At 41.6% G+C, this 27,547-nt stretch overlaps 3 protein-coding genes across 6 annotated transcripts in view; 2 read left to right on the plus strand and 1 right to left on the minus strand.

Annotated features, from left to right (window-relative positions):
* MRPL48 (mitochondrial ribosomal protein L48) overlaps positions 1 to 16,454 on the plus strand; it is a 51,225-nt gene extending 34,771 nt beyond the window's left edge. Inside the window, exons 5-8 of the mRNA XM_079787274.1 lie at positions 3,330 to 3,499; positions 12,808 to 12,910; positions 15,087 to 15,176; positions 16,170 to 16,454. Of these exons, the coding sequence (XP_079643400.1) occupies positions 3,330 to 3,499; positions 12,808 to 12,910; positions 15,087 to 15,176; positions 16,170 to 16,244 (438 nt within the window). The 3' untranslated portion in view covers positions 16,245 to 16,454. The remainder of the gene's footprint in view (positions 1 to 3,329; positions 3,500 to 12,807; positions 12,911 to 15,086; positions 15,177 to 16,169) is intronic.
* Positions 16,455 to 20,285: 3,831 nt separating this feature from the next.
* COA4 (cytochrome c oxidase assembly factor 4 homolog) lies at positions 20,286 to 26,676 on the minus strand. 3 transcript variants are annotated; one of them, XR_013814362.1, is made up of 3 exons: positions 26,376 to 26,676; positions 23,664 to 24,015; positions 20,286 to 20,395 (listed from the first exon to the last, which is right to left on the minus strand). XR_013814362.1 is itself a non-coding variant. In XM_079787275.1 (2 exons), the coding sequence occupies exon 2, from the start codon at positions 24,001 to 24,003 to the stop codon at positions 23,749 to 23,751; it is 255 nt and encodes an 84-aa protein (XP_079643401.1). In that variant the 5' UTR covers positions 24,004 to 24,015; positions 26,376 to 26,676; the 3' UTR covers positions 22,937 to 23,748. The 3 variants fall into 3 exon arrangements, 2 of the variants coding, with proteins under 2 accessions (XP_079643401.1, XP_079643402.1); XM_079787275.1 differs by lacking the exon at positions 20,286 to 20,395 and having other exon boundaries at positions 22,937 to 24,015; XM_079787276.1 differs by lacking the exon at positions 20,286 to 20,395 and having other exon boundaries at positions 22,937 to 24,015; positions 26,566 to 26,644.
* Positions 26,677 to 26,810: 134 nt separating this feature from the next.
* Positions 26,811 to 27,547, plus strand: part of PAAF1 (proteasomal ATPase associated factor 1) — a 31,434-nt gene continuing 30,697 nt past the window's right edge. For both annotated transcript variants that reach the window (XR_013814402.1, XM_079788181.1), the window contains exon 1: positions 26,811 to 26,886. Coding sequence is in view for 1 of the 2 variants with exons in the window: in XM_079788181.1 (XP_079644307.1) it covers positions 26,840 to 26,886 (47 nt within the window). In the remaining variant the exon portion in view is untranslated. The remainder of the gene's footprint in view (positions 26,887 to 27,547) is intronic.

Raw genomic sequence — 27,547 nt, forward strand, 5'->3', positions numbered from 1 at the left:
TGGCGGAACGACTGGTGAAACAACCGGTCGCTATGATGCACACTGACCACCAGGGTGCAGACATTCAACGCAGGAGCTGCCCCCAGCCCGCAGGCCCCAGGCCAGCCAAGGCAGGTGCCAGCGGGCCCCCCCCCCCAATCACCCCACTGGTTGCCCTGCAGAGGGAGGCAACCGGCGGCGGTGGGGGGGGGGGGGCGGCTGTTGAGCAGGTGGCGGTGGGGGTCAGGGCCAGCAGGCAAGCAGGCCAGCGCCACCCCTCAATTGTCCCACTGGTAGGGGGTGGGGCCAGCGAGTGGGCGGCGCCAGGCTGGCCAAGGCAGGTGCCAGTGGGGGGCCCCCTGATCACCCTGTTGGTTGCCCCACAGATCGGCCCTGATCGTGGGCCAGGCCTAGGGACCCTACCTGTGCACGAATTTTGTGCACCTGGCCTCTAGTAGTGAAATAAAATAAAGTGATCCAGAAGTAGTATGTTGAAAAAAAAAAAAGGTGAAAGGGGCCCAGCCAGTGTGAGTGGTTGAGCACTGACCCATGAACCAGGAGGTCATGGTTTGATTCCCAGTTAGGGTAGGTGCCTGGATTGTGGGCTCGATCCCCAGTGGGGGGCATGCAGGAGGTAGCTGAACGATGATTCTCTCTCGTCATTGATATTTCTAACTCTCTCTGCCTCTCCCTTCCTCTCTCTTGAGTCAATAAAAACATACATATTTTTTTATAAAGTGAAAGGGGAAGCTACTGAGAGGGAGGAGATATTTACAGCATGTATACTGAACAATGGAAAAAACTTCTTCAGATTGATACAAGAAAGGCAGATGACCCAATTTAAAAAATGGGCAAAATACTTGAATAGGCAGGTAACAAAAGAGAGCATCCAAATGGCGAATGAACATATGGGAAGGACCTCAGGCTCAATAGACTTAAAGGATATGCAAGTTAAACCCCTAATTCATTACTACTTCATACCAACCAGAATAGCTCAAACAAATTCTAATTATACATCTGAACTATACCAAGTTTTGTAAGTGTTAGCAAGAATGTAGAGTAATTAGAACTCTCACTCACTCTGGTGAGAGACTAAATTGGAAAGCACTTTGTAAAGCTGTTTGAGAATATTTATTAAAGATGAACATATGGATAATCTGTAACTCATTAGTTCGGGTTCTAGGTATATCTACAACAAAATTGCATACATATGTTCATTGAAAATACATACAAGAACATTGGTAGCAATGCTGTTATTCATAATGGCCCCACACTGGAAGCAACCCAAATTCCCATCAACAGTAAAAAGGATAAATAAATTGTAGTACATTCATACAATAGACTACGAAAGAACTGTTGTTTTACCTAATACATGATGAATCTTACAAACATAATGAATGAAAGAAGCCAGACACAAAAGAGAACATAGTGTATCATTTCATTTTTACAAATTTCAAAAACAAGCAAAATAACCTCCTGGTTTTAGAAGTTAGAATAGTGGTTACCAATTTGGGGGGCAGGAGATTTTTTTGGGTGTTGGTCTATTTCTTGTTTAGGATACTGATTATACAGGTATTTTAACTTTATGGAAATTGGTTGAGATGTATAATTATGCATTTTTCAATGTATTATATGACAATAAAATTTTTACTAATTAAAAAAATCCCAGTAGATTCTAATTTTGAATTGATAAAAGATTCACATTATAAAAAATACTAGAGGCCCGGTGCACAAAATTCATGCACCGGGGGCAGGGGGTCCCCCATAGCCCAGCCTGCACCCTCCAATCCGGGAGCCCTCGGGGATGTCCGACTGATGGTTAGGCCCGATCCCTGGGATAGGGCCTAAACCGGCAGTCGGACATCCCTCTCACAATCCAGGACTGCTGGCTCCTAACTGCTCACCTGCCTGCCGGCCTGATCGCGCCTAACTGCCCCCGCTGCCAGCCTGGTCGCCCCCAACTGCCCCCCCACACCGCCAGCCTGGTTGCCCCTCACTGCCCCCCGCTGCTGGCCTGGTCGCCGCCAACTGCCCCCCCTGCCAGCCTGGTCACCCTTCACAGCCCCCCCCACCCCCCGCTGGCCTGGTCGCCCCATGCAGCCTGCTGTTTGGTCGCCCCTCACTGCCCACCCCCACCGGCCTGGTCACCCCACACAGCCTGCTGTTCAGTCATTTGGTCGTCCCTCCCTAACCCCTGTGCCGGCCTGGTCACCCCACACAGCCTGCTGTTCAGTCGTTTGGCCGTCCCACACTAACCCCTCTGCCGGCCTTGTCACCGCATGCAGCCTGCTGTTTGGTCATTACTGTGAGGGGTCCTGACCAATTTGCATATTACCCTTTTATTAGTATAGATATAAGGGAAATAGTATAAAAAGTCTCCTTTCCACCTCTATGCCCCAGCCATCCAGTTCCCTCACTGGTAACCAGCCAATGATATTTGTGGAAAGTATATTTGTGCATCCTTTTAGAGATGTTTTTTGGATATACAAGCAAATAAATTTCTATGTAATTACACACACACACACACACACACACACACACACACCTATTCTTTTTGAATATTTGGCATACCTACCCTTATTTATATGTATGACAATATTCTGAACATGTTATTCTACAGTTTGTTTTTATCATCTAATTTATTTTAAAGGCTTTTCTATATCAGTACATAAAGAAATTTCTTTTTTCTTCTTACAGCTGCACTTGTATATGGTTGTTCCATGATTTATTTAACAAGTACTTATGTACTTGTATATGGTTGTTCCATGATTTATTTAACAAGTTCCCCTCTTGATGGGCATTTAGGTTTGATTATATCTAGTTGAGAAACTTTCTTGATGGAAGTTGAGTCTCAAGACAAGTTAATTGTCGAAGACAGTCACCGTATTCATCTTAAAGTAATGCCAGCAATATTCCCTTGCCTTTCATTGGCTGATGTCACAGCCCAGACTGGCAGGGGAAGCTGCCCATTCCTTTCCAGGAGAACTTCATTTTGTAGGTGTGGTAACCTGAGAGAAAAGTGATAAACAAATTTATATGAAAGACTAATTAGCCCTAACCAGTTTGGCTCAGTGGATAGAGCGTCGGCCTGCGGACTGAAGGGTTCCAGGTTCGATTCCAGTCAAGGGCATGTACCTTGGTTGCGGGCACATCCCCAGTGGGGGGTGTGCAGGAGGCAGCTGATTGATATTTCCCTCTCATCGATGTTTCTAACTCTCTATTCCTCTCTGTAAAAATCAATAAAATATATTTTAAAAAAGAAAGACTAATTAAAAAATTTTTTTGGTAAAATTAGAATTTCTTATATAATAGTTTGATTTATCTTCTTTCTCTTTTTGTTTTCTGTTTAGCCCAAGAAGAATAAGAGAACAGTGGAATTGAGAGCCATTAATTTGGGGACAGATTATGAATATGGGGTTTTGAACATTCACATGACTGCATATGACATGGCCCTGGCAGAGAGTTATGCCCAATATGTTCACAACCTCTGCAACCATCTCTCCATTAAAGTGGAGGAAAGGTATGAAGGCTGTCTTTGCATGAAATATTCTTGGTGTGGGTAGCATGCTCTGCTTTGTTGTTGGTAAATGAGGTTTTGAGATATAATTTACATGTGGTAAAATTCACTCTTTTTAGATATATACTTTGCCACAATGAAAATATAAAAGTTTTTTTAACCCCAAAAGTTTCCTGGTGCCCAGGTATAGTCAATCTCCTTCCCTTTCCCTTTCAAGTCCCTGGCAACTACCAATTGATTTTCTGTCCCTGTCGTTTTAGGTTCTCCAGAACATCAAATAAGTAGAATCATACAATATGTAGCTGTTGTTTGGCCTCTCACTTGGCATAATGTGTTTAAAATTTATCCATGTTTTTGTAAGTGACTTATTACTGAGCAGTATTCCATTAAATGGTGATTTTAATTCACCAGTTGATGTACTTTTGGATTGTTTCCAGTTTGTTGGTAATCATTAACAAAGCTGCCGTAAGCATTCTCATATAGGTTTTGTGGGTCATATGTCTTCTTTTCTCCTGGATAATTACCTAAGATTTGGATTTGGGGATTGTATAGTGAATGTATGTTTAACTTTGTAAGATACCGCCAAACTGGTTTCTAAACTAGCTACACCATTTTGTATTCCCACCAGCAACATGAGAGTTCCAGTAACTCCTTATTCTGGTCAGTACTTGGTATTGTCAAATTTTTTTAAAGGTATTCTAATATATACATAGTGGTATCTCATAGTGGTTTTAATTTCCACTTCCCTAATAAATAAATGATGTTGAGCATCCTTTCACGGGCTCATTTACTTTCCGTATATTATCTTTGATGATGTGTCCAAATCTTTTGTCTACTTTTAAAATTGGGTCGTTTTTTATTACTGAACTAGAGGCCTGGTGAACGAAATTCGTGCAAAGGGGGGGGGGGTGTCCCTCAGCCCAGCCTGCACCCTCTCCAATCTGGGACCCCTTGAGGGATGTCCCACTGCCCATTTAGGCCCGATCCCACCTAAACAGGCAGTCAGACATCCCTCTCACAATCCAGGACTACTGGCTCCCAACTGCTCATCTGCCTGCCTGCCTGATTACCCCTAACCTCTTCTGCCTGCCAGCCTGATCACCCCCTAACCACTCCTTGCCAGCCTGATCAACGCCTAACTGCTCCCCTGCTGGCCTGGTCACCCCTAACTGCCCTCCCTTGCCAGCCTGGTGCCCCCAACTGCCCTCCCCTGCAGGCCTGGTCCCCCCTAACTGCCCTCCCCTGCAGGCCTGGTTTCCCCCAACTGCCCTCCCCTGCAGGCCTGGTCCCCCCCAACTGGCCTCCCCTGCTGGCCTGATCGCCCACAACTGCCCTCCCCTGCTGGCCATCTTGTGGCAGCTATCTTGTGTCCACATGGGGGCTGCCATCATTGACCACATGGGGGCGGCCATCTTGTGTGTTGGAGTGATGGTCAATTTGCATATTACTCTTTTATTATATAGGAGGATTATTAAAATTTTTACAATCTGTTTTTGGATACCAGTTCTTTTTCAGTATGTGTTTTGCAAATATTTTCTCCCTGTCTATGGCTTATCTTGTTACCTTCTTATCTGAATCTTTTAGAGAGCAGAAGTTTAAGTTTGATGAAGTTCAATTTATCAGTTTTTTCTCTTACTGTTCATGCTTTTGGTATCAGATCTAAGAAATCTTTGCCTAACTCAAGATCACAAAGATACTCTCCTATGTTTTCTGGTAGAAGTTCTATAGTTTTAAGTTTTACTTTTAGGTCTGTGGTCCATTTGGAATTATTTTTGTATATGGTATGAGATATGGGTCGAAGTTTTGTTTTTTTTAATATACATATCCAATTTGTTCAAATACCATTTGTTAAAAAGATTTTCTTTTTCCATTGAATTATCTTAGCACCTTCTGAAAGTCAATTAATCATATATGTTTAGATCTATTTCTGTTCTCTATTACGTTGATCTGTATATCTATGTTTATACCAATACCACAATATCTTGATTACAGTAGTTTGATTACTGAATTACAACTTTGTTCTTCTTTTTCAAAATTATTCTGGCTATTCTAGGTTTTTCATAAACATTTTAGAATTAGTTTGTTGATTTATAGAGAAAAGAGCCTGATGGAATTTTGTTAGGATTATGTTGAATCTGAAGATAAATTTGAGGAGAATTGACATTTTATCTATTTTAATTCCTTTGATCCATTAAATAGTATATGTCCCCATTTATTTAGGTATTCTTTGCTTGCTCTGTTTTTCATTTACTCTTTGGATTTGTTGGAAAACTGTAGGAGAGGAGAACTAACATTTACGCACTATCTGCTCCAGGCCAGGCACTTTACATATCTTATCTCAGTGTTTCAGAAAAGGTGGGATGCCCTTTTTAATTCTCATTCAACTTAATATGTCAAGGATAAATTCTTTGTGTGGTTCTGGTATGTTCTTAACACCACTTAACACTTCCTAATCTTTATAACAGAGAGGTAACCTCTGGTTCAACGTCTTTGGCTACCAATAAAATTTAGCTAGAATTTTATAACATTATTTTGTTTTCATTGTATTTCTTTTTAACTTACTTTCTACTTATGACAGCTGATACTGGTTTTCCATTTGTAGTAGGAACATGAAGTCAGGTTTATTGATATATAATTTACATTCAGTAAAAATTCACCCTTTTAGTGAACAATTTCTGAGTTTTGACAAATATACACAGTAGAGAGTAAATACCATCATAATCAAGATATAGAACATTTCCATCATCCCAAGAAGTTCCCTCCCCATACCCCCAGTCCCTGGCAAATACAGATCTATTTTCTGTCCCTATAGTTTTTACTTTTTCCAGAATGTCATATTAATGAAATCATACAGTATTTTTCTTCGTGAGTCACACACCTCTATCATGTCACTTAGTGCTTTGGGCTGTAATCGTCTATTCATGTGTCAGCTCCCCTTCCCACTGACTAGGTAGGGACTGTATTCTTTATTTCTTCACTTAAGATAATGTATTTGAGATTTATGCATGTTATTGCCAGTATCAAGTGGTTTGCTCCTTTTTGTTGCTGATAAGCATTTCATTGAATATATGTATGTTTGTTTATCCATTCACCAGCTGAAGAACATTTGTGTTGTTTTCAGTTTTGGGCAATTGTGAATAAAGCCACTATAAACATGTACAGGTTTTTGTGAGAACTTAAGTTTTCATTTCTCTAGGAGTATGATTGTGGAGTCAAATGGTTAAGTGTAATGTATATTTAAATTTATAAGAAACAAATTGGCTATACCATTTTTTTCCTCATCAGCAACATGAGTTCCAGTTGTTCCACATCTCAAGTTTCTTTTTTAAATTAATTTTTTAAGTGTGCTGACTTAAAGAAAAATATTTAATAAATAATACTTTGGGTGGTTTGCCATTGTGACAAGGTAGTACATGGCACAATATATGGATATGGCAAAAATTATACTCTTTCTCACTTGACAGATATTAATATATTCTCATTGTACAGATGAAGAAACCAAGTCTCAGAATAGCCAAAAATCACAGAACTAGTAAATTGCCTGGATTTAACCTAGTTCTGCCTGACTCCAGTATTTTTAATTCTATAGGATCTTTTTAAAAAATATATATGTTTTTATTGATTTCAGATAAAAGAAGAGAGTGGGAGAGAGAGAAACATCGATGAGAGAGAAACATTGATCACCTGCCTTCTTCATGCCCCCTACTGGGGATCAAGCCCACAACCAGGGCATGTGCCTGACTGGGAATTGGACCAGCAACCTCCTCGTGCATGGGACGATGCTCAACCAACTGAGCCACACCAGCCGGGCTATAGGGTCTTATTTTAAGTCATTAAGCCAAATATGAACTTTTGAACCTTTATAACTTAGAGTATAATTGTGCTAAATGTGCTATTTGGAAGATTGTATAATAAGGTGTGATTTTAGCTCTCACAGCAGATAGTACTTCAATTGTGTTAGGCCTAAAGATATGCTTTATCTATTTCTGATGCCCCAGAGAGTCAGTTGTTCTTTCAGCACTTGACACACACCTCTATCCTGTCACTTTGTGCTTTGGGCTGTACTCGTCTATTCATGTGTCAGCTCCTCTCCCACTGACGAGATGGGGACTGTGTTCTTTATTTCTTCAGCACCTAGACCAGGGCCTGCCTGCCACATGGGGAATATTAAGCCATTGTTGAAAGAATGACAGGCTCTTCAATATGACTATACAATCCAGTTGTATGGTGTACATTTCCTAAAGTTTAATGACAGTGCTTTCAATTAATTGATTAAAACCTATTGATTGAGCCTTCTCTTGCTCATGTGGTAAGCACTGTACTAGGCATTTTAACTGGAGGATACTAAGGTGAATGTTCCTGATTTCAGGGAGTATATGTACATATGTGTGGGCACACAGGCACACAGAGAAATATTTTAACATAATGTGGAAGGTGATAAGTGAAAGTTAAAGTGCAATGCCAGTTCAAGAAGCAGGATAGTAAAACAATTTAGAGCAATACCTCTCAAAGTAGCACTGCACGAAGATATCAGAAGCTTATGCCAAAATGTGCATTCATGCTTTGCTTCCTTCATCAAAAAAGTCTTGCTATTGAAAAAAAATGGTTGGCCAAATTAAATAGTGTGTTTAGTGAATGTTGCATGTTCCTTATCTTTTCCTGGACTGATGCCAAGCAGTTTGCTCACCAGCAACTTGTCTCTGGACCACACTTTGAGTGACACAGTACCAATTCTAGAATCAAACTGCCTGATTTAAATTCTAGTTCTACCAGTTATTGGCAATATGACCTTGGGAAATTCTGAACCTCAGTTACCTCTTCTGTATAAATGGGATGATAATTTTCTTATTTCTTTGAGTTCTGAAAATTAATTAAGATAGCATATGCTAGCACTTAGCAGAGAATGACATATTGCAACATTCTAAATAGTAATAATTAATGAAGAGGTGTGTTTTTTTCCCAGCTGGCAGGGATTAGGATTAGCTTCTCAGAGGTTGTAGTAGCAAAGAAACATAAAATGTCATTTACACAATGTTATCTTACCTACAGTGAATCAACTCCCTGGGACAGTGTTTAAAATTTTCAGGACTTTTTAAAAGGTGCTGTTTTTAAAACCCAGCTGTAGGCCTAGCTGTTTTGGCTCAGTAGATAGAGCATCAGCCTGCGGACCGAAGAGTCCTAAGTACAATTCTGGTCAGGGGCACGTACTTTGGTTGTAGGCTCCTCCCTGGCCCGGGCCCTGGTCAGGGCTCACAGAGGAGGCAACCAGTCGATATGCTTCTCTCACATCAACATTTCTCTCTTTCCCTCTCATTTCCACTCTCTAAAAATCAATGGAAAAATATCTTCGGGTGAGGATTAAAAAAATAAAAAGAATAAAACCCAGCTGTGAAAAACTCTGGCTGTATTTGGGTAAAGGCAGGAAGACAGTAGCATTGAGCTGCCATCAGCCAGCCACTCTGAAAAGTACTTTTTTTGTATATTGTTACTTAATTCAAACAAGCACTTTGTACATAGTGAATCAAAGCTCAACTCTGGAGCCAAACCATCTAGGTTTTACTTGTGCTCTGCCACATTCTTTTTTTTTAAATATGTTTTTATTGATTTGAGAGAGAGAGGGAGGGCAGAGAAAGAGAAAAACATCAATTGGCTGCCGGTATATGCCCCCTCCTGGGGATTGAGCCTGAAACCCAGGCATGTGCCTTGACTGGGAATTGAACCAGCTACCTTTTGGTGCATGGAACAACACTCAACCAACTGAGCTATACGAGCCGGGGCTACCATTGTCTGACACTGGGCAGTTTACTACTTAACCTCTTTGTGTCTTAGTTTCCTCATCTATGAAATGGAGTTAAAGTACCTACCTAAAAGGCTATAGTAAAAATTAAGGGAGTTGATATATTTAAAGTGCTTACAACAGTTCCCAGCAACTCTTGGCTGCTATTATTATTATTTAATTAATTATTAAATTTTACTTGTAGTCATATACTTAATAAATGGCAAGATCTGGATTTGAACCCACTTTTCCCCCCTCCAAATTCTCAATTCCTCCTAACTAGTACTCCACACAGCTTTCATTGTGATTTTCTCGAATGGAAGTAAGATGTTACTCCCAGGCGTAAATTCCTCCCATGGTTTCCCATTCCCTTAAGATCAAATTAAAGGTCCTCAAATGGCTTATACCAAGTGCCCCAGGGTGTCTGGGCTTGCCTCTCTTGCTTTAACTCATACTTCCTTCTCCCTTTCCCTCCAATTACACTAGCTTTGCTTTTGTCCCTTCGTACCCAAGGACCTTTGCTTATGCTCTCCAGAGCTTAAAATACTCTTTCCCCTTCACCTAACTCCTGCTTTTTCCTTAGGTTTCATCTTGAATGTCACTTCTTTAGAGAAACTCAGTAAGTTAGTTTCTATATTATATATTTAGTAGAAGTGAAGGTTACATAACTTCTCTTTCATAGCAGTCATTCCTTATACTTGTAATTACTTGACTTTTATTAATCTTCCTCATTAGACTCTAAGATCCATAAGGCAAGGATTGTTTCTGGCTCCATCAGCAGTTTGTCTAATAATCCTAAGACCTTGCCTAGTACCTGACACATAGTAGGCAATGAATAAGTATTGGTGGATTTGGACTGAGTTCCAATAGGCATGGGCATGATTCCTAGAACAGCAAACTGAATGATTTATTTTTATTTTTATTTTTTTTGCCTTTTCCTGACTCTTTGCTCCAAATAGCACAGAGCATAAAGAGACATTTATTTTCAGCAACTCACTCTCTGCATTGATTGAGGTTTTCAGACCACTGTATGGTTAGGCATTCTCACTGCCCAGCTTTTCAGAGATGAAATAATTTTTTCTTTTGATTTTCATTTCATCATGATCCATTTTCCTCTGGGGTGTGGGGAGTGCTTTGACCTTGAGGTGGAATTGTGCAAAGGAGCAGTGTGCTGGCTTTTGTTCTATAAATGGTCTGCTCTGCTATAGCTGCAACTAACCTAGGAGAGGACAGGAAGGGGCCTCTCATGCAGGCCCCTTAATTTGCCTGCCTCCCTTGCTGAGCAGCTGCCTGGAGTGATGGAAATATGACTCATCTGGGAGCAGCTTCCAAGCCTAAAGCTGATCCTAGCCCCTGTGCTCTTTGGAGAGTAACAGCATCACTCAGCACCTCTCTGTAAAGGCTACTCTTACTTTTTTGTTTATTGTTTAAAATGGGGGTATATCTCATATATAGTAGAGTCCACAGATTCTAAGTCCCCTAGCACCCCAGCCAGCTCCCTTCTGCCCTGTCTTAGGCAGTATCCCCAAAAGGTAGCATTATTTTATCATGATAAGTTGACTCTTGAAATTCAGTTACTGTATTTCATTTCTTCCCTTCTGTTTTTACTATTGATTAAATCTGAAAAGTACAGAAACTAATGGAAAATTATACTCTTACTACTCAAAGGTCTATTCTACTTTAATGACCAGAGTTCCCAGTATTTCCTTATCAGACTATGTCTGGTTTTCCTGTTGGTTCTCTTTGAGAGCTTCTCATGCCTCCTTGCCTTGAGATAACTGCTGCACTCTTTGGGGCAAACAGCTCTGTTCATTCTTTACATCTTGATACTACTTCATCTGTGAACCTTCCCTGACCCCACTTCTCTTCCTCTTGTCCCTATAATATTTGGTACATCCCTGTTATTGTCTTTGTTTTCCTGTGGTGAAGATGTTCATCTACTTACCTGTCTGTCCAAAACACGCTTAGTGAACTCCTTTAAAGCACAGGCTACATAATGCCCACCAGAGTGCCTAGGACAGAGGAGGCTCTCAGTAAGTGTTTATTAAATGAATGGATGAATAAATAAACAAATCAGTGAAATCTTGGCAAAATAAGTATTGAAGAATAAAATGTATGCTCAGTAGCAGGAATGGACAACTCCCTTTAGTCTTATCTGCAGAATGTCAAAAAGGAAAAATAGCATATTTTACATTCTTGAAAGCTTTTACATAGTTATTTTACTTAATCTTCCATAACAACTCTATGAATGTGTCATTTTATTTTATACATGGGTACTATCAAATTTGAATTGGAAGAGGAGAGCAGAGATTGTGCTGAAAAGTGGGAGGGGATGTTATTTAGGGAGGCTGCCTGGAAGAATTTGCAATACCTAGCATTTACTCACTATTCATAGAGCAAGGGAATTGGCATTTGTAGGCACAGCATATCAGGCAAATAATAACTAGTTTAATCATTTAATCATTGCAACAACCCTATAACTAGTTATTATTATCCTCATTTTAGAGCTGAAGAATCTGAGTCTCAGAAAGCTGAGTTAATTTGTCCAAGGTCAAATAGGTAATAAGTAGCAGAGCCAACATTTAAATCTAGGACTGACTGTCATGTCTCTAATCAATTTTCCATTACACCAAACGTCCTTTTGTAACAGTCCATCTGTAGAGGACCATGCCCCTCTGCTATTAATTAGTGAAGCTTTTTGTGGCATGAAAAATTCAGAAATTCTGTTATTATTATTCCATTTATCTTCAGTTTGATGAACCATATTTCTGTTTAGCCATCAGTCCTATCATACCTAATCCTCACAATAATCTATTGATATAGACCTAGATTGTAATCCTCTTCTCAGAGGGGGGAGTGACTGGCCTTAGTAAATATTGCTAATAAGTGGCAGGGCCAACATTTGACCCCAAGTCCAGTGCTCTTCCCACTGTAGCATATAGATCTGCTGAAGCTGATTATAGCGAGCACAGACTCTACAGTGGTTCTCAACTAGGGGACATTTAACAATGTCTGGAGATCATTTTGATTGTCACCACTTGGGGGGTACTACTGGCATCTAGTAGGGAGAGCTTAGGGATATGTAGGCCAGCCCCCCACAACAAAATGAATTTTCTGGTCTAAGATAGTGCTAAGGTTGAGAAATCCTGCTCTAAAACATTTGGGTTTCAGGCCTCATTTCTCTAGAAGAGGGGAAATACCCAAAGTTATCCAAAGCACACCTAGTGATTCTTTTAGAATTGGCTATTCTTTAGTAGCAGCAAATACTTATTAATCACCAGGTATTATTTAGAGTGTTATATTAGGCAAGATTGGGGATGCAGAAAAGTAGCAGACACCTCTGTCACTTCAGGAAGTTTAGAGACTTCTGGAGGAGGCTTAAGAGGATCTTATTACTTTGCCCTGGCTGCAAATAACAGCCCTAGATTCCAGGAGCTCTGCATGCACTAGTGGCTGTACTCAGGGACTATCCTGACTGAAGTGGTGCTGCTGGCTTAAGGGGACCCTCTCCAAAGCTGACTCTTTCTTCCCACAGTTATGCGATGCCCACCAAAACCATGGAGGTGTTGCAGCTACCGGAGCAGGGCAGCAAAATGTTTGTGGACGCAGTTCTTACCATCCATGAGCGAGTGGTTCAGGTAAGTATTCTGGGAGAAACTTGAAATGTATTTGCCTATCTTGGTGCTTCTCTCTGTACATTTTCCTCCTTCTACCATGCCTGTCTCTTCCTCTAGCCTGCCCCTTGAATGATGTTCTGCAGGTTTCCGTTCTTGATCCCTCCATCTCTCCTTATGTAATACTTTTCCTCTGTGCAATCTCATTCATTCCCCCGACCTTAGTAACCGTCATTATATATCGACAATGCCTAGAGCTCCAGTCTTGATCTCTAGGTCGAGCTTCAAATCTGACATCCACTTGTCTACTGGACTTTTCCACGGGGATGTTCCACAGGTGCCCTGCACTCAGTACTTATAAATTGTAGAGGAACTGTTCCTCGGTCTCTAGAATCTTCTTCACCTTTGAGCCTAATGCTTGATCCTTCTTTGCTCTCTGATATCCATTCATTCACCAAATTCTAAAGCTTCTACCCCCAAAAATCTTGTAGATTCATCAACTTTGCTTTACTTTCATATCATGTCATTTTACTGCTTAAAACCCCGCAGTAGCTAGCTCCAGCAGTGCTTCTCTGTCATTTTACTGCAGAGACAGATGGGTGACAACCACACTATCATGAAAGTGCCCAGAGCTGTTATTAAAAATTCACAGTTAACATTACCCCCATTTTTTACAACTTTATTGAGAGTTTTATTCCCATGCAATACAATTTACCCACTTAAAATGTACAATTAAATGGGTTTAATATATTCAGAATTATGTAACCATCAATCACCACAGTCAATATTAGAACATTTTCATCAACCCCAAAAGAAACTCTGAACCCATTAGCAGTCATTCCTCTTCCCCATTCCCCTGATTCCTAGCAACCACTAATCTAATTTCTGCCTTTATAGTTTTACCTCTTCTGGATATTTCATTTAAATAGAATTGTACAATATATGGTCTTTATGTCCAATTTCTTTCACTTAGCATACTGTTTTCAAGGTTGTAGCATGTATCATTACTTCCTTCCTTTTTATTGCCAAAAGAGGGGGGGAGTAGAGGAAGGGAGGGAGGGAGGGAGGGAGGGAGAGAGAGAAACATCAATTGGCCAATGGATATCACTTCTTTTTTATCCACTTAAGAAACATGTCAACAAGGTAATGAATGTTAAGGCAGTAATACCTTAAATCTATGTTAGTTTTTAAAATAATTAAAGTACTTAAAATCTTCGGTTCTTTAAATATTGTAAGAAATAAATTATTTGAGATATATCTTATGACAGATCTAACTTGCCACTGAGGGCCGTAGGATCAAATTTGAACTCTTTAGATTAGCATCTAACTGCCTTCATTATTCTCTTGCTTTTCTTCATACCCCATTCATTCCAGCTACACATGGAACTAATTTTAATCCCCTAGTACTGTGCTGTGCCTCCACATTTTACTGAATATTGCTTCCTCTGCCTTGAAAACTCCCACTACTATTGAATTCTTCCAGTTTACTCCTGTTTTTCTCCACTCCATTCAGCAGCTTTCTTTGACCTCCCCTGATTAATTTAGGTATGTACTTCTCTAGAGGGTTTCTGTAGCCCCTTCATACCCTTCTACCACATTTCTGATTCACCTCTGAATTCTCAGCACAGCGTCTGACACCAGTCAGGTCCTGGTCTGAATGGGTTAACTTGAGTTGACTCAGAAAGTCATCCTGGATTTGATAACTTCTTTGGTCCAGTTATGACATCCATTGCCTACAAGAGCAGATATTGGACATGACCTTCTCAGCAAGGAGACACCCTGGCAGAGAGCAAGAGAAATCCTGTAGAGACTGGGCTCTGAAACCATCTCTGGGTGATACTCCTTCACCCAAGGCGGCCGTCTAGCTCTGCTAGAGCTGACAGTTGAGCCCATGCCATGTCTCCCACTCACCTAGCTTTCAGCAACTCTTTTCCTTTTTTTGTTAATCCTCACCCGAGGATATTTTCTCCATTGATTTTTTTAGAGAGAATGGAAGTGGGGGGAGAAACCCAGAGAGAGGTACATCGACTGGTTGCCTCCCACACACACCCAGACTAGGGCAAGGGATCAAGCCTGCCATCATAGTATGTGCCCTTGACTGGAATCAAACCCGAGACCCTTCAGTCTGCAGGCCGACGATCTAACCACTGAGCAACCGTTTAGGGCTCAGCCTCTCTCTTAGAGTATCTTTCTTTTGCAGATAAGCGGTTTGAGTGCTACATTTGCAGAGATTTTCTTGGAAATAATCCAAAGCAATCTTCCTGAAGGACTCAAATTGTCAGTGAAGGAGGTAGGTGCTAGTTTGAGAAGAGTCCCCTGGTGGCCCACCTGTGCTCAAACTATCTAGACTGTGTGGCTTTAGAAACAATAAAGAAATGTGGATAATTTAGCCCAGATAATAATCAGGAAAGGTGTGCAGGCTGGTATTACTGTGATCATTATTCTGGCTCTTCAGGGATGATGCTTTATGGACCACAAGCTGAAATCCATCACAGCATCTTGATGTTAGGTATGAGTCCATCACACCTCAAAATTCTCCCCCTCAGGCAGTTGTATAGCAGAAAGAGCATCATTTAAGATCACATACAGTATAACTAATCAGAACACAAATAGGGAAATGTATTCTATAGAAAAAGTTCTTGGATCTTTGAAACTTAACTGTACTCTCACTGCATATATTCAGTAAAGAATATCAGTCAGAAGGAAGTTTGCCATAGAGAACTTGGAATACATTAGGAACTTTAGCCTAAAGACTGAGTATTTGGGTCTTGTTGCCAAGATGATCCTTATTATGACACAGATATATTGGGTCAGCTTAGACTGATGCCATTTGCTTCATGCAGCTCCCTTGTTCTGAGTCCATGCTTGTTAAACCTTTGCTTATTACTATAGATCTGTATAAAGGGAGAAAATGTGATGGTCATGCTGATTTGAAATAATCCAGTCCTGCACCTGTTATTTCCTATTGTTAATGGGTAATTTTGGCATTCTCTCTTTTTATAAGTGCTTCTATTGTGATACTTACAGAGTTTTTACATTAGTTCTTTATAATCTGTCTTCTGTCACCAAACCATATGTTCATTTAAGGCAGGGAGGAAGTCCAATTCAGCTTTGAATCCATAGTACCTAATACAAGTCTGGTACATAATCGATACGCAATAAAGTTAGTTGAGTTCTGATGCATTCTCTACAGAGGTGGTAGGTGGATCCTTTTTTGATGCTGTGCATATTTGAGTAATTGAAAGCTCTGCAGTAATTCCCACTTATTTTTTCTTCTCCCCAGCACTCTGAAGAAGACTTCAAGGGAAGGTTCAAAGCTCGGCCAGAACTGGAAGAACTGATAGCCAAGTTGAACTAGCTCATTGCAGGCAGGCTCTTTCATGCCAGCACTGGAGATATTGAGTGCCCAGGGGAAGAGCTCTCCGAGTGGTCAAAGTTAAGCAGGTGACCCTGACTCTTAGATAGAAGTGTCCATCCTCACAGCCAGGAATGCGTCCTCTCCTCTGTGGAGGAATGCTTGCCAATTGTCGCCACTTTCCTTTGAGCCAACCCTAGGTATCTTCCATCTAATAAAAATTTGCTGCTGATGGGTGTGTTTTGTTTTTTTAAAGTAATTTATTGAGGTGAAATTCACATACCACAAAACTAACCATTTTAAAGTGAATAATTACATTCACAATGTTGTGCAAGCACCACCTCTATCTAGTTCCCAAACCTTATTGCCTGTTTTTGTAATGAAAGTTTATTGAAACAGAGCCATGCTCATTCATTTATATATAATTTATGGCTGCTTTCACACTACAGTGGCAGAGTTGAGTAGTAGTAACAAACTGTAGAGCTAAAACATTTATGTTGCCCTTTATAAAAACAGTCAAACCCTGATCTAAGTCATTGGTACTCCAACTTAAGTGTGCATGAGGATGACCTGGATGGCTTTTTAAAACACAAATTGCTAGATTCTACCTCCAGAATTTCTGATTTAGTAATTTGAGTGAGGGCCTAGAATTTGCATTTCTTACAAGTTTCCAGGTGATGCTGGTGCTAAGGGACCCCAGTGTTTTCCTATTCTGAGCATCAATGCATTCGTTTTTCTGTAGATAACAGCTATCATTTATTCAGCTAGACCCTGGGCTAGGTACTATATTAGCTCTGAAACTTATACCAGTTTTTAGGGTGTATATGAGTGTGTATGTGGATGGGTATCTGTGTGTGTGTGAATATATCACATTTGTTGAGCTTTTGTAAGTACTATGTACTATATACAGATTATCCTTGAGGTTGATGGTATTATCTCAATTTTATAGATGGAAAAACTGAGTTTTGGAGAGATGAAGTGACTTTCCCTGGTCACACAGTTAATAGTGCAGACCCCTCTCTCCTATATCCCACTACTTCTCTGAAATACTTCTCTGTGGGAACTCAGAGCATTCTTAGCATTTAAAAAAAAATTATTGAATATATCGGGTTGACACTGGTTAATAAAATTATGTTTACAGTGTGTACAATTCTATAATACATCATCTGTATATTGTATTGTATGTTCACCACCCAAAAAGTCTCATCATCATTTATCCCCTTTACCCTCTTCTACCTGTCCCCACCCCCCTTTCCCTCTCATAATCACTATACTGTTGTGTCTATGAGGTTTTTTGTTTTTTTTCTTCTTAATCCCTTCAACTATTTCACCCAGACCCCCAACTCCCCTCCCCTCTGACAGCTGTCAGTTTGTTCTCTGTATCTATGAGTCTGTTTCTATTTTGTTTGTTTATTTTATTCATTATATTCCACATATAAGTGAAACCATATGATATTTGTCTTTCTCTGACTGGCTTATTTCACTTAGCATAATACTTTCCAGGTCCATTTATGCTGTTGCAAAAGGTTAGGTTTCCTTTCTTTTAATGGCCAAGTAGTATTTCATTGTATAAATGTACCACCGCTTTTTAAAATATATATATTTTTATTGATTTTAGAGGGAGAGAGAGATAGAAACATCAGTGATGAGAATCACTGATCGACTGCCTCCAGCATGCCCCACACTGGGGATCAAGCCTGCAACCCAGACATGTGCCCTGACCAGGAATCCAACCGTGACCTCCTGGTTCACAGGTCGACACTCAAACACTGAGCAACACCAGCTGGGCTGAACCACCACTTTTTTTTAATATATACATTTTTTATTGATTTCAGAGAGGAAGAAAAAGAGAGAAACATCAATGATGAGAGAGAATCATTGATTGGCTGCCTCTTGCACACCTCCCACTGGGAATCGAGCCCACAACCCGGGCATATGACCTCCTGGTTCATAGGTCGATGGTCAACCACTGAGCCATGCCGGCTGAGTTAAGTTGATAATTTTGTATGGCCCGAGAGTGATGTCTTAAATTCCTAAATGGCCCTTGGCAGAAAAAAAGTTCCCCAACCCTGCTCTAGACTGAGGCCAGAGGGAAATGGACTTTTCCAAGATCAAATGGCAATGAAATCAAATGGGGTGTATGTTTCCTGCCTCTAGGATGAAGTCTCCTTCCCTGAGACAACCTATTATAAAGAGGTAGACAAACCTGGGCTATTCCAACGTTTCTACATTTATTAGTTTTGAGGCCTCAGGTGAGTTATTTTCATCTCATTAAACCAGTTTTCTAATCTGTAGATGGAGATAATTCTCTTTTAGGAGTTTGAGATAATGTACATACATAATGAGCTAGCAAGCGATCAGTAAATGTTAGGTTACTTTTCCTTCTAAACTTCTTCAGCATACTTTTTTGAAATATTTTTTCCCCATTAAGATATAACATATATAGTGAAACACAGATTTTAAATGTATATTTGATCAGTCTTAAAAATGCAGCCACCCATGAAAACTATACTTCTATCAAGATAAAGAATATTGTGGCCGGTGTGTTCCTTTACATTCTTTCATTTTTCCCCAGAAGTAACCAGTAATCTCATTTCTATTGCCATAGATTGGTTTGGTCTCTCTAGCTAGTACTATTTAAATATCACCCAGTATGTAGCCTTTTGTGTCTTACTACATTAATTTACCCTAATGTTTTATCTGTTTTGTTGCATGTATCAATAGTTCACTCCTTCAGCATACTTCTGTTTTGAATACCTCAGTCAGGGTTAAACTATAGCCTGCCTGGTACTGCTGTAAAGACTAGGGGGTAGGCAGGAGGGAAGAGAGAGAAGGTCAATGGATTAGGAAATCAAAATAGCTGGGGTTTAGTTTTGGCTCTATCAATACATAACCTTTGGGATAATCTGTTTTGGTCTTCATTTTACAGATGAGTTAACTGGTGTAGGAAGGAAAGAGACTTGTCCAAGGTTACCCAGTTAACCATGGTCAGCCAGGGATAGCCCCAGGTCATTCAATTCCTGGTTCAGTACACACTGAGATTGTTAGAAATGGATTTCTTTGTAGATCAGTAATTTTCAAGAAGGACCTGGGGTCAAATGGGGAGTTTTACGAGTTAGGGCTATTAGGTTCCTCAGCTTTGTTAGTCCCTTTCCTCTGGCTGAGGATACCTTATTTCCCCCACCAGAGCTGTAAATTGCCCACTGTGGATCCTGAAAGGGTGTTTTAGTTGCAGAGAAAGAAATGAAATCTGGATATTTTGGCCATTCAGACACCACAGCAATGCTGAGATCCCTGGTTCCCACGGTTTCTGGAATGTAAAGTGTACTTAAAGGAAGGAAAGCTCTCAGAGTATGCATTGGGCATGTCTAAAACTAGACCTGCTGCAAAGACACTGCAGACGGGGGGTGGCCAATGTGTCTCATGCTTGTTTCACATGTAGTATTTTGATCTCTTTGTGCCATTTTTATCTCCAAATGTCTGATATCCCCGGAAATCTAAAATGATTCATTTAGTTCTTATAACGCCCCATGGAATAACTTTCATTCTCAGACATTTCAGGTTTAGGGAATCAGCTCACTATTTAGACAAAATATCCAGGCTCTGAAGAAAGAAAAGTCTGGCAATTGTACCTGAGGGAGTGAAAGTGGGAGGAGTATCTTATTACTCATCTAGTAAAACACAGTACAGTGCACCTTTCCACTGAAACAGGCCAAGTCCACAGCCAAGGACCTTGCAGGGAAGAGCCAAATCATGAGTCTGTCCTAGGCCTACCCAAGGGGGGACAGCCAGCTAAGAGGTCTCTCTATCCCTTGACACCAAGCCTCTGCAGGGGTAGGTGTAGATTGTACAGGGACAGGCACGGACCACCTTAAACTCTAGCTCCATAGTTGTGGGCTGTAGAGCTGAGACAAAAAAGCAAACAAAAACACCATACCAATCTATAACACTGTGGGCAACCTGCACTGGTTAATTTCCTTTTGTAAAGCACTAAAAAAAGTACAGCAATATTTACATAGTAAATATGGTTACTTACTGTGTAAGCATCATACCAGGCACCAGATGCTTGTGAAAGAGCAGAGCAGAAAACAGCATAGGCTCTAGAACAAGACACACTTGGAGTCTGATCCTCAATCTGACCTGTATTTCCTCCTCTGTAAAGGTGAGTTAATGGAGTGTTATGAGGGATTAAAATGAGATAATGTAACTCAGGATAGTGACTAGCACACAAGAAAAATGACAATAATAGCTAACATTTAGTGATTACTAAGTACCAGACACTGTTTCTAAGCTCTTTACAGTAAGTCCTTACTTAATGTCAATAGGTTTTTCGACTTTAAGCAAAACGATGTATAATGAAACGAATTTTACTATATAGTAGGCTAATTGATGTAGAGAGTTAAATTCCTACCATTTCTCCTCATTATAACAAAATGACATTGAAAGAAACGACTTTAGCCGAAACCGGTTTGGCTCAGTGGATAGAGCGTCGGCCTGTGGACTCAAGGGTCCCAGGTTCGATTCCGGTCAAGGGCATGTACCTTGGTTTCGGGCACATCCCCAGTAGGGGGTGTGCAAGAGGCAGCTGATCGATGTTTCTCTCTCATTGATGTTTCTAACTATCCCTCTCTCTTCCTCTCTGTAAAAAATCAGTAAAATATATTAAAAGAAAGAAACGACTTTAATCAAATAATTTCTGTACCAATATTAACTCATTCTTTCTACAACCCTATAAGGAAAGCCTACATTTATTAGTGGTGAGGCCTATGTGAAAGGCATTATAACTATATTTTTATAGAAGAAAAAACGGAGCCTGAGATGGTAAGTAATTTGCGCCAAATCACCCAGCTAGTAAGTGGCATAGTGGGATTTGAAAGCATATCACAGGGAATGAGAGCACAGACTCTGGAACCAGACAGCCTGGGTTAAATGCTCCATAAATATTAGTTAATAGTCCAATAAATGCTAACAATTTTTATTATTACTTATATATTATCTCATTTAATTCTTTTAGTATGTCTATTAAATAGGATTTATCTTCATTTACTTGAGGAAAAAGGTTTAAGCACCCTTTGCCAAAATACATTAGCTTTGTTATAGCTATAATCCTCCAAAACTTGTTACCTCCACATAGCTGATTTGGAAGTCCTTTCACCCATCCTCTCTGCTAGAAGCATTATAAAAACTTGGATTTTTGCCAAGAGGATCAGGATAATACAACTTTTTAAAATCTGCATTTGTCTTACTACTAGTGATGTAGAATATATTTACATTTTCCTATTGTGGGGGTATATTTATTTTTAATTTTTTAAATGCTTTTTATTGATTTTAGAGAGAGAGGAAGAGGGCTAGAGATAGAAATATTGCTGAAAGAGAAACATCGATTGACTGCCTCCTACGTGCCCTCACGTCCCAGGCATGTGCCCTGACCAGAATTGAACTGGCGACCTCCTAGTTCATGGGTCAATCAATGCTCAACCACTGAGCCACACTGGCTGGGCTGTGGAGGTATATTTAACTGTTCACTTTTCAACTAGGCTGTTTGCTTTTTTTATAAAATATATTTCTTTATTGATTTCAGAGAGGAAGGGAGGAGAGATAGAAACATCAATGATGAGAGAGAATCATTGGTCGGCTGCCTCCTGCATGCCCCCTACTGGGGATCGAGCCCACAACCCAGGCATGTGCCATTGGCCAGAATCGAACCTGGGACCCTTCAGTCCGCAGGCTGATGCTCTATCCACTGAGCCAAGCCGGCTAGGGCTGTTTGCTTTTTCTTATTGAATTCTAGATACTTTTTGCTACAGATGGTAATCCTTCCTATTATATATGTTACAAATTGGTAATATCTTCTTTATCTTTAAAGGTTCAACTCAACTAAATCCCTTCTCTTTTTGAGATTCTTGCTGAAAACCCCAGTCCCTAGTACTCCTTCTAATGACCCATAGCACTTAGCACAGATTCATCTCGCGCTCTCTCGCTCTCTCTCTCCAGCCCCTTCTGCTTGAAGGCTGAAATTGGATTTTATTGTTCTTTAAACTGGTATTCCTATTTTCTCCCCTCTTTTCTCTTTCTCTCCTCCCCAAACACCAACATACAAAGGTAGTGTTAGGTGCTACTGTACTTCAGATTTATGCTTCTAATTTATATAGATATAAAATAAAATATGATATGTGATACACATACACAAGAAATATTACTGATGATGATGACAGCATATGTCCCTTTGCACAGGACACTGCCTTTCAGGGCTAGGCAGAAAGTAACAGAATGAGCAATATAATTCCATGGAAACAAAATGAGAAGTGGTGGCAATTTATGAGCCAGAGAATACAACCACCTAAAAGAAACCATATTTAGCTCCAGCAAATTGTTGTCAAGTAGGAATATAAGCTCCATGTTGACAGCTTCTCTATTTTTCAAAAGTGGAAAAATCTGTGTTTTATGTGTTTTTTTTTAAGTAGTGTGTTGTTGTTTTTTAATATATTTTATTGATTTTTCACAGAGGAAGGGAGAGGGATAGAGAGCTAGAAACATCGATAAGAGAGAGACATCGACCAGCTGCCTCCTGCACACCCCCCACCAGGGGATGTGCCCGCAACCAATGTACATGCCCTTGACCGGAATCGAACCTGGGACCTTTCAGTCCGCAGACCGACGCTCTATCCACTGAGCCAAACCGGTTTCGGCTGTGTTTTATGTTAAATGTACTTTTTAAACGTCAAGCCAACATTGTGTGTGTGTTTGGTTGGGAGTGTGTTGAGGTCAGACTCTACATCTGTTAATTCAATAGACTTTGGCATGTGAGAGTCACTCAGTGTGTTTTTTTCTCCACATTTGCTTTCTTCCTTCTATTAGATCAAATGAAACATCCAGAACAACTTATGAAAGATAAAGTCAAAAAAAAAAAAAAAGAAAGATAAAGTCATTTATATAATTGTCAGGAATTATTTAGTTGTTCCAGTGTTGTTTTATTTGTCTCTCAAACTAGACACGAAGGCAAAGATCATATTATTTATCACATCAGTTGCCAACAGTGCCTGGCATGTGAGGTCTGAGGAAAACTGGCTATTGTTGAACCAATGACTGAATAAATGAAGACATACTAGGTAACCATTTACCTTTAGATTGTGAATTTACTTCTAAAATTCAATGTCCATGTAATTAGCTCAGTACTTGGGACACTGACCCAAGATGTAAGGTAGAGGACATGGACAATGGTGTGATGAAGGTGGGGGAGAAGGGGAGTAGGGTGGAAAGGATCAATGGGGGATAAAAGGAAAACATCTGTAATACTTTCAACAATAAAGATTTTTAAACAAATAAAATATATGACAGGTCTTTCTTTATGACAGTCATGTCCAAGCCCATGGCTGCCTGGCTCTCAACCCCAACCCCAAAGACTATCCCAGAGTTTTATACCTTTTGGCCCACACTTCCACTGTTTAGGATTTGTCTGGGTGCTAGTTTCTGCAGGCCATCCTCTGGGGATGGATGGTTTGGGGGCTCAGCTGTGGGTACTGTCTTGCTCTTTCCTCCTCTGCAGCTCTTCTCGCCGCCTTGCCTGCTGTTCACTCATGCAGTCCTTGAAGGCCTGCACCTGTGGCTGGCACTGTCGCCAGTCCTGGTGCTGGGCCATGCACTCCTGCACTGCATAGTGGGAAGCAGCACAGCCCGAGCGGGAGATCAGCTGGTCCAGGGGGTCCTCTTCCTCACCCTCCTTCTTCACCTGACGGGCCCAAGTATGTCCTTGAGTTGTCATCTTTGGGAATCTCTAGACATCAATGGAGGCAAGGTTAGAGTAGGAACATGATTATGTATGGGATTCCTCTATTATAAACTAGAGGCGTGGTGCATGAAATTCGTGCACGGTGGGGGGCGGTCCTTCAGCCCGACCTGTACCCTCTCCAATCCAGGACCCCTCAGGGGATGTCCACAGGGATCAGGCCTAAACTGGCAGTTGGACATCCCTCTCACAATCCGGGACCTCTGGCTCCTAACCGTTCACCTGCCTGCCTGCCCTAACCACTCTGCCTGCCTGCCTGATCCCCCTAACTGCTCTCCCCTGCTGGCCTAACCCCCTAACTGCCCTCCCCTGCCGACCTGGTTGCCCCTAACTGCCCTCCCCTGCTGGCCTGGTCGCCCCCCGCCACCGTGGTTTTGTCGGGAAGGATGTCCGGGTGGTTGTCCGGAAGACGTCTGGTCTAATTAGCATATTACCCTTTTATTAGTATAGATAACACTGACCACTGCACTGTTATAGCCTATTTATGCATATGTCTCTCTTTGGAGACTAAGCTACTTGAGGACAGATAATGGGCCTGATTCAACTTGGTGTCCTCAGCACTAGGCCTGGCAGAGAGCAGGCCTACAAATGGTTTGAACTAAATGGAATGAGATAAAGTATGCTTAGAACAACAATAAGCTGGAATGGATTCTGCTAATGGAATTTGAATTAGGTGAAATGTCACCTTTCTGGAGAAGCTATCTCTGATTCACCCCAAAAGAATCTCTCTTTTTTTCTAATATCAGTGTTATTCTATGGCTGAAGAAGAACAAAGTTTAATACTTGGGGGAAATACCCAAGAATGTGTAGGGTTTGACAAATGGGAGGAATGGAGAGTTGTGTGGCTGTAACATACAGTATGTAGTGGCCAGGGCAAGAGAGGAGTCTGTGAGCTGAGTACTTAATGTGAGGTGTATTTGCCCAAACTTCTTCCCAAGATCATCTGCTTCAGAACACCAAGTAGAAGGTAGCATACAGGCCTGACGGGTTTGGCTCAGTGGATAGAGCGACAGCCTGCGGACTGAAGGGTCCCAAGTTCGATTCCGGTCAAGGGCATGTACCTTGGTTGCGGGCACCTACCCAGTGGGAAGTGTGCAGGAGGCAGCTGATCGATGTTTCTAACTCTCTATCCCTCTCCCTTCCTCTCTATAAAAAATTAATAAAATATATATTTTTTAAAAAAGAAGGTAGCATACAGAAAGAACTTAAGACTTGAGGAGAAATTATCTCAGCCTTTGTACAAATTTCACCATGACAGGCTATAAAGAAACTAGAACTGCTTAATGCCTTCCCTGTGTCTCTCTGGCTTATTCGACAAATGACCATTGAGCACCTATCATGTACCAGGCATATTCTAGAGCTGAGGACAGAGGAGTGACCAGAGATACAGTTCCTGCCTTCACGGAATTTACAGTCTAGACAAGTAAACAGGCAGTTTACTGTACACTGTGTACAGACAGCTCAGATTCGGGACACAGCGGAGTGATACCTAATCCAGACAGGGATAGAGGAACTGATTTGTAAACTGACACTTGAAGAATGAGTAGGAATTAGCCAGAGATGGAAAGGAAGAAGACCCCTGTCAATGAAGGGGCGGGGAGGTGGGGGGGCTGTTGGAAAGAGAATTTGACTCATGGGAAGAAGGGGAAGTTCTGTGTGACTGGAGAATCGAGTATGAGGAGAAAACAAAACAAATGAAACTGGCAAGATGATAAAGTATCTGATCACAGCCAGGCCTTGTGAGCCATGTTAGGGCGTTGAGAGGGCAATGGGGACGTGACCAGAAGGATTGAAGCAACGCCACAGCCCTACAGAAAACTCATTTGCTGTGGGGCAGTATAACCTGAGGAAGGTGAAAACGGGCTTTGAAACAGACTTGGGTTGGAAACTAGCTTCTTCACTGATGTATTGGGTGACTTTAAGCAAATCACTTCATAATTTCTCTTGAAAAATAGAGATGATATATACCCCCACCGGACTGCTAAAGACTAAATGAGATCACGCAGGTAAAGGAGCCGGGCCCGCCCAAAGAGTTCGATAATGATCGTCCCTATTACGGCACGTGTTTCCTCTTCTTAAATCCACTGGGAGCTCTTTAAAGGCAGGGAGCAAACCTTAGCGCCAACACAGGGGGAAGAAAAGTGCCTTAAATCCTAAGCCAAGAAACCCGGGTTCAAATACAGGCAACGCTTTACCACGCCATCTTTTTCAGTTTCGTCCTTGCGGTAATATGTAAGTCACAGAATGACTGTAAGCATTATCACAACGATGCCAAATGCTTGGGCCACAACGGGACTCAGATAGTGCTACCTTACTCTTTCCCCCACCACATCCCTGCCTCCGTCTACCTCGGAGTAACAAGAGGAAGGCCCTTGCTCAGAGACCAGGGCAGGCTAGACGGTCGGTAGCTGGAACGGGAAGCCGGTCTGGACTGGGAAGGCCTGGGAAGAATGGTGAAGCAGAGGCATCCAGGCGGCCCTGCGCCCTCTTAGTGCCCGTCACGCTTTGCCGAGCAAGGACGCGGCAGGCGGTGCTCACCGAAAAGGCGGACAAGAGGGCCTGAACGCGCGCCCCGGCGCGTCCGTTTTGCCAGCAGCTGGAACTCTTCCGAGCCTCCGGCCGGGGACCAGCCTCTGAGAGGAGCGCGCGCGCGTGGAAAGCGGGCGGAGAGGACGGAGAGGAAGGTCCCACCGCGCATTTTCATTGGTGGCCTCTCGGTGTGGGTCCCGCCCTCCGCACTGGCCACAGCCCTTTCGGAGGAGCCACTTCCGGGAAAGAGCGGAAAAGGCGGGTTGGTGGAGGTGTGGTCAAGATGGCGGCGCCTTTGAGGATTCAGAGCGACTGGGCCCAAGCCCTCAGGTGAATCCAATCGTAGAACCGGGACAAAGGAGGCGGGTAGTGATTGCGGTCTTTTCGTGGAGACCCATGCCCGACCCAGGATATCCATTAGGAGTTCCCGCATCAGTTGTTGAGGGAGCACTGGGTCTAGAAAGAAGTCTCAAACCCACATGGCCATTGTTTTTCACTCTCAGAAGAGCTATCCTGAGGCTAAGGGGTCACATAAGCGTTGTGAGATTCCAGCATCAGAACGAGGATCAATGAGTTGGAGAAAGACAGGACAACTGGGAAGCAGGGGGCCCAGATAGTTATTGATCGTCAGCTATTTGCGAAAGTCCCAGCACTCGCCACCACCCCAGTGTCTTTGAGTGTGTTTGTCATATTGGACAATTGTGTTCAGTAAACCATGTAGCACCAACCAGGTCCAGACGCCGACCCAGATTGATGCGCGGTGCTGTTCAGATGCAGTTCAGATGTGCACACTACACTGAAGGGGTGGTTCCTGCCCTCGAGCTGACAGCTTAATGGGGAATGCACAGCAAACCGTTCATTTATTTAACAAATATTTATTTCTCTAGCACCGGGATGAGTCCTGCAGTACCATGAATGGCAACTATTATTACTAATAAGGTTTTTCAAATTGAAACAGTGGTGAAGGTGAATAACATTCCTGCATTTAAGA

Source organism: Cnephaeus nilssonii (genome assembly GCF_951640355.1).
Source record: "Cnephaeus nilssonii genome assembly, chromosome: 13".
Classification (NCBI taxonomy): Eukaryota; Metazoa; Chordata; class Mammalia; order Chiroptera; family Vespertilionidae; genus Cnephaeus; species Cnephaeus nilssonii.

Bases quoted from the DNA above. Each gene is read 5' to 3' on its own strand.
- COA4 (XM_079787275.1), bottom strand. From the start codon at position 24,003: ATGACAACTCAAGGACATACTTGGGCCCGTCAGGTGAAGAAGGAGGGT.